Source organism: Salvia hispanica, chromosome 4 (genome assembly GCF_023119035.1).
Source record: "Salvia hispanica cultivar TCC Black 2014 chromosome 4, UniMelb_Shisp_WGS_1.0, whole genome shotgun sequence".
In the NCBI taxonomy this organism is placed as follows: domain Eukaryota; kingdom Viridiplantae; phylum Streptophyta; class Magnoliopsida; order Lamiales; family Lamiaceae; genus Salvia; species Salvia hispanica.
This window is the reverse complement of record NC_062968.1, coordinates 4,638,980-4,650,251: the sequence shown is the minus strand read 5'-3', so window position 1 is coordinate 4,650,251 and position 11,272 is coordinate 4,638,980. Positions and strand designations below refer to the sequence as shown.

Below are 11,272 nucleotides of genomic sequence, written 5' to 3'. Positions count from 1 at the left end.
GTCTTTAGACCATTTATGAAACGTTTCAATAATTAATGACATCACGTTTTGATTTACAAAGAAAATGACAGCATAACTTTTACAAGGACTAGACATACATCTTGAAGAATCATGCCATATTGCCATAGTATTTTCTTGAGTCGTCCAAAATTTTATTTGTCTATTTAGCTGAACTCGGTAGATTTATGGACTTCAAGATTGTCCAACGTATGTCGTGCAAAGGGAATTTCCAACCATTTACATTAAATTTAAATCCATTTTTGACTATATAAATGTCATATATATATGTGATTTATCTCAATTATTTGCTTCAAACTCAAATTTTACATCATTTATGAGTATGTCTCCAAAATTTTTGGAGTATATAGCTTAATATTTGACATTGTTCCGTAGAAAAACGCAAAAATAGATTTAATTTTACAGTATATAATTGTAAAGTTTTCTACACTAAAAATGAGACTTCTCAACAAGTATGATGTACTTATATATATTCAATGAGCTATATCTCTAAATATTGATAGACTAGTCCTTTGAGACGTCTTTTTTTTTAATTTGATCTATAATATTTGCGATTTTCTTTCTGAGAAAAAAAAGGATTCTACCTGTGCTAAATTAATTTTGGTTTTAAAGCAAGTACAATTATTTGGAAATAAAGGGAAAATTTATCTCCGAATCACCTGCCCCTTATTTCACTACAAAAATTTCGCGATTTAGCAACGGAATTTAGCAGCGGACTCTGATCTGACACTACTAGTAGCGGAATTTGTAACGGAACGTCCGTCGCCATCGTTAGTAGCGGATTTTCATCAATATTTGGCGGCATAACAGCGTGCCACATTTAGTAACGGATTTAGTGGCGGATCAGTGCCTGCTAGTAATTAGTAGCAGATAAATCCGTTACTAATAATTATTTATTTATTAATAAAAAATTAAGTTACGAAATTTAATGAATATAGCAACGGATTTGCATCCGCTAGAAAAGAGTAGCAGACATATCCGCTGCTATTATTATTTTGTATTAAAAAAATCAAAATTTTGAAAATAAATAAATTTAGCAACGGATTCCTATCCGTTAGTAGGTTACAGCAGGGAAAATATCCGCTACTATTCCGCTGCTAGAATAATACCCCTTAATTTTAAATTTAATTTAATTATTTATGAATTAGTTTTGTTACTCGCTCCGTCCATGAAATATTGTCAAAGTTTGAATCAGCACGAGTTTTAAGAAATATGTAGAAAAGTGAGTTGAAATGGGTTAGCAGAATGTGGGTCTCGTACATATATATTAGTTTTATAATAGAATGTGGTGCAAAGAGTTAGTGGAAAGTGGAGTCCATGTACAAAAATGAAAAAAAAAAAAAAACAAAGCAAAATGGACAACTTTTCACGGACGGACCGAAATAGCAAAACTGGACAACATTTCACGGATGGAGGGATTATTAATTAAAAGCAATCCAAAAGTAGTGACTTCGGATATTTATAACAAAATTTCACGATTTCGAGTTTGATCCAAAATAAATATACAATTTTTTGTCAAAATAATTATTTTTTTCTTGAATTTGAAGATATTTAATTTAAAATTTAATATTTTCTTAAATTATTACGGAATGATTAGCATAATTTATTTAAAGTTAATTCGTATTTATAAATTTATTTTCAATGGAGAATGTTGAAAAAATTTGATTATGGATGTACAATTTGTGTAAGTAAATTGTTATCCAAATAAAGATAAATGTACATAAAATGTACACGTACATAATACCCCTAAGTTTTAAATTTATTGAATTATATATGAATTATTTTTGTTATTAGTTAATATTAGTAATACAAAAGAAGTGACATAGGAAATTCATAACAAATTTTCATATGATTTTGAGTTTGATCTAAAATAAATATTTTCCCTTCGTTCTGCGGTAGTAAAGTCATTTCATTTTGTCACCGATATTAAGAAAGAGATATCAAAATATATTAAATGAAGAGATAATAAAGTGGAGTAGTAAAGAGAGAAAAATAAAGAGAACATTAATAAAGTAAGAGAATGTATTGAGTAGGAGAGGAAAAGATGTTGCTTTTTATTAAAAAGGGAAACGATTTTACTATGGTGGAACATATTAGCTATTAAAATAGAAAGATGACTCAACTATCATGGAGCGGAGGGAGTACAATTTTTAAATAAAATAATCTTAAATTTGTAGATATTTAAGATAAAATTTACTAATATTTTCCATAAACTTTATATGTGAATAATACCCTTAAATTTTAAATTTAATTGAATTATTTATAATATTAGTTTTGTTAATAGAATAGCAATAGAAAGAAGTGACATAAGGAAATTTATAACAAATTTTCCCACGATCAAATCCAAAACAAATATACAATTTTTAATTAAAATAATATTTTAATTAGTTTTATGTCATTTAATTATCTGATGTGTTTTGCTTAAGCTACAAATAAAATTATATTTTATATCTCCAACGTGATATATAGAAGATTGATATAAATCAATTGTTTTAATGGAAAGAGTATTAATTAATACTAATATAATTCACTCATCACACACCACATAGAACAGACTGTAACCCTTCCTCCTACGCCGTCGACTCCACTGCTTCTCACGACGCAACTGCAGCGTCCTCAAAGCCGCCGCCGCCGCCGCCTCCTCCTCGTCGTATTCCGCCCATCCCTGCTTCTCCTCTCACGGTTTTTTTCTCCCCCACTCTCTATCTCTATCTACCCACAGTGCTCATCTAAATTTTGCATATTCAATTACTTGCTTGTGATTGTGGTGTTCCCTCATGTTTTGAATAAGGCCAAAGAGAAGCACCAATTTTAGAATGTATGGCAAAAGGGTTATAAGTTATGTTCGATCAATTCTATTATGGAATTTATGTTTAGTTGGCACTTTTGCTTAATTAGGATTATTGTTTGTTACTGATTTCAATTTTTGGTTACTAGAATGATGTTTTTGGTAATATTTAGAAAGTCATCCGAAGAGTACATTATGGATTAAAACTTGAGTACATTATGAGATAGTTGAATTCTAAACTGCTGCAGTGTTGCAATCTGCCTCTTCAATCTTCTAAGTTGTTTTGGGACATTTTAGAACTGCACCAGATTGAGAGAAGAGTTTATCACAAAGGTTAGCATCTTTATCTTTTGTGTTTATGCTTTTTTGTACCATGATGAAAATAGTGGTAATGGTACTGAGTAAATTGTTTATAGAAGCATGCTTTAGGGTGTAGATGGTGGTTAGGCTTGGGGTGAAGCCTTGTCGGCTTCACCGACCCAATTTGTTGTGAAGTGAGGTGATTTTGTGGCTTTGAAGTGAGGTGATTTCGTGGCCTTGATGTTACATTCTGATTTAATGTGTTTGACTGTTGATCGTTTCTATTTTAAGCTTGATAAATTATGTGTTTGAATGCTAATTAGTTAAGAGTTTGTACAACATGCCTACCTTATCGACTAGGAATTAATATGATGCTCTGAATTACTGATCAGGAAATATAATAATGACTTCAAATCGAGAGTGGATGTATAGGCGGTACCATCCCGACTTTGGTTTTAATCCTGATTTTTTAGAAGGGCTTGAAAGTTTCATTACATTTGCAAGGAGTAAACCAGCTTATATGGATAATGACAAAATTAAGTGCCCGTGTAGAAAGTGCGATAATAAGCTATATAGATCGACAGATGATGTTCGATTTCACATTTCTAAGTTTGGTTTTGTAAAGAATTACCACATATGGAGGTTCCAAGGTGAAACATCAAGCCAATCAACTAGAAATTCTTGTATGGAAATAAATGATGAAGCACCAAGCACATATCATACGATGGTTTTAGATGCTGCCGGTCCTCAGTTTAACAATGAGAACATGGATGAGCCACCGCATCCTGATGCGCAGAAACTTTATGATATGCTAAATGCTGCTGATAATGAGTTGTGGCCTGGTTGCAAGAAACATTCACAGTTGTCATATGTGGTTCGACTAATGAGTTTGAAAGCAGAGTTTCATTGGCCTGAGAAATGTTATGATCGAGTCACAGAACTGATCAAAGAAGGGTTTCCAAGTGATGATGACTTATTGCCAAATAGCTTTTATAGCACAAAAAAATTATTGCGTGGCATAGGATTACCGGTTGAAAAAATTGACTGTTGTCCAAATAATTGTATGATTTTTTGGCGAGACGACAGTTTGTTACACACATGCAGACATTGTGGCGAATCACGCTTTCAAGACCAAAATGTTGGTTCTATAGCGGATAAAAACAAACAGGTGGCTAAAGCAAAGATGTATTATTTTCCTCTGACTCCTCGATTGCAAAGACTATATGCATCCAAAGCCACAGCTGAAGAAATGCGTTGGCATTCTTCATCTACTGATGATGGAGTTATGCGACATCCAGCAGACTCTCCTGCGTGGAAGCACATTAACAATACATTCCCCGAATTTGCTTCAGATTGCCGTAATGTGCGATTAGGACTTTCAACGGATGGGTTTCAACCATTTGGCCAATCAGGGAAACAGTACTCCTCGTGGCCAGTTATCTTAACACCTTACAATCTTCCTCCTTGGCTATGTATGAAGGAACATTTCATGTTCCTCACAGTGTTAGTTCCCGGGCCGCGTAATCCTAAAGATAAGTTGGATGTTTTTCTACAACCATTAATAGATGAACTGAAACAATTGTGGGAAGTGGGTGTGCCTACCTATGATATTTCATTGAAGCAAAATTTTCAAATGCGAGCAATTTTGATGTGGACCATAAGCGATTTTCCAGCATATTCTATGTTGTCTGGATGGAGTACAGCTGGAAGATTAGCTTGTCCTCATTGCATGGAAAACACTGATGCGTTTACTTTAGAGAGAAGTGGTAAACAATCATGGTTTGACAATCATCGAAAATTCTTACCTACTAATCATCCATTTCGAAAGAATAAAAAAGCATTCCGTAAAAACACGATGATCCTAGATGGCCCACCAGAACCAAAGTCAGGAGAAGAAATCTTGAACGAGATAGATACATTAGGTTTGGTAAGAGTGATGGATGACTTCAATGACATGAACAAGATTGTCTCAAGTCGTGCTAGATCTGGATGGAAGAAAAGAAGCATCTTCTGGGATCTCCCTTACTGGAAGGAACTATTGATTCGACATAATTTGGATGTAATGCACGTTGAAAAAAATGTCTTTGATAATGTATTTAATACCGTGCTTAACGTCCAAGGGAAGACTAAGGACACATCAAAGTCGAGAGAAGAGCTCGATAAATATTGTGCCAGACCTGAATTAAAGCGTAACGAGGAGACTGGGAAGTTTCCAAAAGCTTCATACACCCTTGACAACCGTGAAAAGAAAGTCTTGTGTGAATGGGTCAGAGGTCTTCGATTTCCAGACGGATATGTGTCTAATATGGGTAGATGTGTTGATTTGAGGAAGCTAAAGATGTTTGGAATGAAAAGTCATGATTGTCATGTGTTCATGCAACGCATACTACCTGTTGCGTTTCGTGAACTTCTTCCTCAAAATGTTTGGAAGGCTATCACAGAGTTATGTCTATTTTTCAAGGACTTGACGTCTAGAGCAATAAGAATTGAAGATATGGGTAGGCTAAGTGATAACATTCCAATAATTTTGTGCAATCTTGAACGTATTTTCCCACCTAGTTTCTTTGACTCAATGGAGCATCTGCCAGTTCATTTAGCCGATGAAGCTCGTCTTGCTGGGCCAGTTCAGTTTCGATGGATGTATCCATTTGAGAGGTATAAATTGATATTTATATAAACATACAAATATAATATCTTAAAATATTTTTATATAATTTGTCCTATAGGTACCTTAGGAGGTTAAAAAACAATGTCAAGAACAAAGCACGAGTTGAAGGATCCATATGCAATGCTTATTTGGTAGAAGAAGTTTCTACATTTTGTTCATATTATTTCGAGGATCATGTGAAAACAAAGATAAGGAACGAGCCTCGTAATTATGGCGGAGAAAGTAATAGTGTTCTTGAGGGGCCCGATGTTATTTCGGTTTTCAAACATGCGGGACGCCCACTTGGGAAAATGTCAGTTAGATACATGGATACTAGAGAATACAATGCTGCGCATACATACATTCTACTCAATTGTCCTGAGGTCACAACTACATATCTGAAGTGAGTAATATCGTATCTTCCTAATTTTATCTTCAAATGCACAGTAGTAAATATCTAACTCGTATTCTTTTACTTTTTTTGAAAGATTGTTTGAAGATGAAATGATAAGATCAAATCCAAGGCTATCACATTCTGAGTTAGGAAATCTTGTTGACACACAATTTGCTGATTGGTTCAAAAGATTTGTAAGATGTCAGCCACCGAATGATGTGAACAAATATATCCAGGATCTTTCCAAAGGACCTTTGTTAGAGGTTAAAACATATCATGGATATGTTATTAATGGGTATAGATTTCATACACTATCATATCAGTCACGTCGAGCTACTATGAATAGTGGAGTTTGTATAAAGGGTGAAATATTTGGCACTGATGAGATGGATTTTTATGGCCGATTGATTGAGGTTTGTGTGTTAGATTATCCTAGTATGCCAATCAAAAGGACCACATTATTTAAATGTGAATGGTTTGATCCATCAACTTCTGGGACAGTGGTTCATAAGGATTTCAAATTGGTTTCTATAAACCACACGCGTAAGTATAATAAGTATGAGCCATTTGTCTTAGCAAATCAAGCCACCCAAGTGTATTATTGCTCGTATCCTAGCACGAATCAGGTAAAAAAGGATTGGTGGGAAGTGTGTAAGGTGAAAGCAAGGTCTAAGGTTGAACTTCCGAACCCGACAACATCAACAATAGAGCCACCGTTCCAAGAGGATGAAATGCTTGTGCCTTTGTTAGATATGAATCTAGCAATTGGTGATGATACTCCAATACTTCATCCAAATGGTGGGATGATAGATATCAATGATGTTGATGAATACCCTTCGGATGAAGATATAGTATTTTCTGATGATGAAAATATTGATATAGATGATGAGTAATATCATAATGTATGAGATATAGATGATGATTCTAGAGCAGGAGCTGTTGCTGTCAGTTTTTATTTTTTTCACTATATGGATAATTTTTTTCTCTCTTTTTTATTTTACTAGCATTCATTGTGGATTTTGCTAAATGAATGAAATTTATAGTTTAAACTTCCACATAATCCATTGATCTTGTACTTGATTTTTTTTTATCAGCATAAATTTTGATAACAGTAGTATATGTCAAATATATATCCCTTTGATCTTGTTCTTGATATATCTATTTCCTATTTTTTCCGGTGCATATCTTTTTCTTACGCCATAAAGATTCTTTACCAAACTTTTATACTCCCTATATAGCATAAAATTTGTTTTTCACTTTTTTTCCGTTTTCTTTTTGCCATAAAATTTATTGGTTTGAGATTATTGTTTATAGAATTGCAGAGATTGTTTTGCTTATATAGTATTTTAAAATTTATTTTCCATTTAAAGAAATATTTTGATATGATAGATTACCTAGTTTATTTCATACAGTTCATCAATTGCATACGTTAGGAAAAAAAGTTAGTACAAAAATAGTGCGGTTCACCTTCCCAAATTCTCCGATTCTTTTATTCATATTCATATAGCTCAGATTGTTATACTATAGTTTAAACCCATGAAACAAATGTGATTCAAAATTAATTTAGCAGATTCATAATTTGGTGATTATTTGCATTTGATATAATGTGTGGTGTGTGAGAATATGGAGTACAATTTTTACAGCATTTGCAATCATAGAATGTGCATATATGTGCAGTTTGTTTAGACCTTAGATTTGACTTTCACGTACTATTTTTGGATGGTTGGAGTATTTTAATTGATTTGTTTCTGATTTGTACAGTTTGATTACATTCTTGTTTTTAAATTTGCATAGCATTTTACACATCTATGTATTTTCTCACTTGTGTTCTGATTTTGAATTGCTTTATTGACTTTTGGATATTGCCTACAAATATATTTAACTTTTGATTTTTCTACAGAAATCATATTTCTGGCCCGATTCATGGGAGCAGGAGGTGTGGGTCCTTTGGAAAAAGAAAGCTGCAATCAGATTCTCGTCCTTTATTACCAGCTTAAAAAAGTTTAACGCTCCTAATAAAGCAAGACCGGGTTACGTGTCAGAAGTGATGTGGAAAGGATTACTAGAGCATTGGAAGGATCCCGACGTGATGCATAAATCGATACTTGCAAAAAAGGCCAGACTTTCCGAGCCAGATGGTCCCGGAACCGGATACAGTTAGAATTACGGGGGCTCAGCTAGCAAAAGCTCAAAAGTTGGTAAGTGTTATATATATACACCTATATATATATATATATATATATATATATATATATATATATATGAATATGAAATTCATTTTGCAATAATGTTTGTTTTATTATATTTTTAATAAATAGGCAAAAGAAAAAGGTGTTCCCATTGCTGAAGTTTCGTATGAATCATTCTTGACACTACATTGCAAGAATGGGGAATTCACATATAAGAGGACTGCCGATATAGTTGTAAGTTATAAATATGTATATATGTATTTAGATATATTCAATTGATTATTCATATAACATTTATTTTCATTCATATTAACTAGGCGAAGGTCAAAGAGCTTGCTGCTGCTCAAGGCGAGAATGCCAACTTGAATGATATTTTTGTAAATCAAGTTATGGGAGGCCGTCTCGACAAAAAGAGGAGGATGGTTGGAACCGGAGACCTCGGACCATGCCTTGTAGATAATTCCTCTACCCACACTGTTGGAGGGACAAGTCATCAAGTGGACCGCAAACTTGAAGAGATGGAAGAAAAATTCAATGAAGAGCGCGAGAAGAGAATGAAATTAGAAGAAGATATGAAGATTCTATATGAGAAGATGGACCAGTTCATGTCCCATCAGTCCCACAACTCGAGTTATTCTGTGCTTCAATCTCGTAGTCATGATTCTGAAGAATTATGAGTTTGACTCTTTTGAGATTCACTATCATCTATATTTTAGAGTTATGACAACATCGAACTTCATGTAATTTTCAAAATACTTATTAGTATATCTATTATTATCTTTTGCTACAAAGAATTATTGTGATTTATTTGTTGAAATGTTGGGTTGTAGTAAACAGGTTGTCGTAACTGGATAAGAAATAAAATAATTTTTCTGTAATATAATTTTAAAATTAGCAACGGAATAGCAACAGAATAGAAATATAAAAATAAAAATAAAAATAATCCAGGAGCGGACTATATCCGTTGCTAATCTAACTCCGCTACTGATCCGCTAGTACTAGCAACGGATATATCTGTTGCTAAACCTGATTCATTTTCGTTTTTGATTTGATCACCATTTAGTAGCGGATACTCTTTGTCGGAAATCCGTTGCTAAAACTTAGCAGCGGATGGTGTATGCTGCAAGCCATTTGGCAGCAAGGTTTTTAGCGGCGGACACTATCTGCTACTAATCCGTTGCTAACGTGATTTAGCAACGGAATTAACTTATTTAGTAGCGGAAATGTCCGTTGCTAAATCACAAGATTTTTGTAGTGTTAAATTAATATGTATAGATCCAAATCATCCTATCAACTTTGGAGGCGAAACAATGTGGTTGTTAAGAATGATCCAGTGGGCCTTTAGTTATTACAAAGCAATTAATTAGTAGAGCCCACATAAGGTCTTTCAAAAGTTTACTATGCGCTAAGTAGCGAAGCTAGAAATTTTTTGATGGAGGGGTCCAAATTTCTAATTGATAAATGTCCACCGCCGATAAAGAATAGCCGCATAAGCAGTAGAGGATCTTTGAGAGGAACATATAGATAGTGAAAATAATTAAAACATGGACATTAAAAACTAGTATAAACATATTTGAAGACAAAGTCAATATAAATTATTTTCTTAAATTATGAATATATTAGTGAATGAAATTCATTACATAAAATTACTCCCTCCGTCCCGCTTTAGCAGTCCCATTGACTTTTCTGCACTCGTTTTGTAAAAATGATAATAAATAGTTAAAGTGGAGAAATAATAAATAAAAAAAGAGAATAATATACTCTTATCTACATTATTCTCTTTTTTATTTATTATTTCTCCACTTTAACTATTTATTATCATTTTTACAAAACGAGTGCAGAAAAGTCAATGGGACTGCTAAAGCGGGACAGAGTGAGTACTAGTTAGTGAGAAAATCAACAAAATCTTTAAATAAAAATTAAAGATGCTAGTAGTATGTATTTACATATGGGATGCTAAAATATTTTTTATTCATAGATTAAAATTACAAAATGAAGAAAATAATGATACGTTATGTTAATTCACATATTTTTTTGATAACCACATATTTTTTGAGGTTAAGGAATAATTTTTTATTCTTAGATATATGTATTATTTTAAATTTTGTAATGATAAAGAATAAATATAAATATTCCATAATATTATTATAACATAATAGGATATTAAACACAAAAGAGGAATATAAAAACCTTTACAGAAAATGAAAGTAATGAATCTTGTGCTCAAGGGTATTCAAACTCAGGATCTTTCATGAGAAAGGCTGAGCATAAAACCAGGTGAGTTGAAATACATTTACAATATGGTGTATAAATATACTATATATATGAATATTCGAAATGGATGAGGGGCCCAAGGGCTTCCCTGGGCCCAGCGGAGCCACTATATGCACTTGAATTTTCAACAATTTGCACTAATCCTTCAAAGTGAATACCTAATAATCACATTATATTTATTCTGCAACTACGTTGTTATTTGGTATCTAATACTCCATCTACCCCATTAGAAATGAAACGTTTTCCTTTTTGGTTTGTCCCATTAAAAATGAAACGTTTCTAAAAATGGAAATAATACTCTCTCTACTTTTTCTTCTCTCTTACTTTACTCTCTCTTCATTAACTCACAAAACAACACTACATAAAATCCTGTGCCGAAAAACAAACGTTGCATATTTAGTGGGACGGAGGGAGTACATGTTAACAAACGTTAATCTGGTCTATTTCAAACCATAATGTGGTATCTTACTGCTGCATATTTCCTAGTTTTCTTCGAGAGAAAAATAAATTAAAAAAAAAAAAAAAAGCAAACAAATAAAATATGGGACACAACATTCGCAAGATAACCCACGTAACACAGAAAATATTACATCTAAAAGATGAATATTTTTCAATAATAACAAAATTATTCAAATTTAAAAAATAATATCAATGAAATGGCT

General features: G+C 32.8%; 2 protein-coding genes across 2 annotated transcripts; both read left to right on the top strand.

Annotated features, from left to right (window-relative positions):
- Nucleotides 1-3,830: 3,830 nt before the first annotated feature.
- LOC125220212 lies at nucleotides 3,831-7,040 on the top strand. Its single transcript, XM_048122376.1, has 2 exons — nucleotides 3,831-5,761; nucleotides 6,242-7,040. Exons 1-2 carry the CDS (start codon nucleotides 3,831-3,833, stop codon nucleotides 7,038-7,040), a joined length of 2,730 nt encoding a protein of 909 aa, XP_047978333.1.
- A 1,242-nt stretch (nucleotides 7,041-8,282) lies between these two features.
- Nucleotides 8,283-9,023, top strand: LOC125220211. The gene is made up of 3 exons (XM_048122375.1): nucleotides 8,283-8,345; nucleotides 8,466-8,570; nucleotides 8,654-9,023. The coding sequence occupies exons 1-3, from the start codon at nucleotides 8,283-8,285 to the stop codon at nucleotides 9,011-9,013; spliced, it is 528 nt and encodes a 175-aa protein (XP_047978332.1). The 3' UTR covers nucleotides 9,014-9,023.
- Nucleotides 9,024-11,272: the final 2,249 nt, after the last annotated feature.

Coding starts and splice junctions, on each gene's coding strand:
- LOC125220212 (XM_048122376.1), top strand. CDS start 3,831: ATGGTTTTAGATGCTGCCGGTCCTCAGTTTAACAATGAGAACATGGAT. Junction 5,762..6,241: donor TGGATGTATCCATTTGAGAG/GTATAAATTGAT, acceptor TTTTTTTGAAAG/ATTGTTTGAAGATGAAATGA.
- LOC125220211 (XM_048122375.1), top strand. CDS start 8,283: ATGGTCCCGGAACCGGATACAGTTAGAATTACGGGGGCTCAGCTAGCA. Junction 8,346..8,465: donor TAGCAAAAGCTCAAAAGTTG/GTAAGTGTTATA, acceptor TTTAATAAATAG/GCAAAAGAAAAAGGTGTTCC. Junction 8,571..8,653: donor AGAGGACTGCCGATATAGTT/GTAAGTTATAAA, acceptor CATATTAACTAG/GCGAAGGTCAAAGAGCTTGC.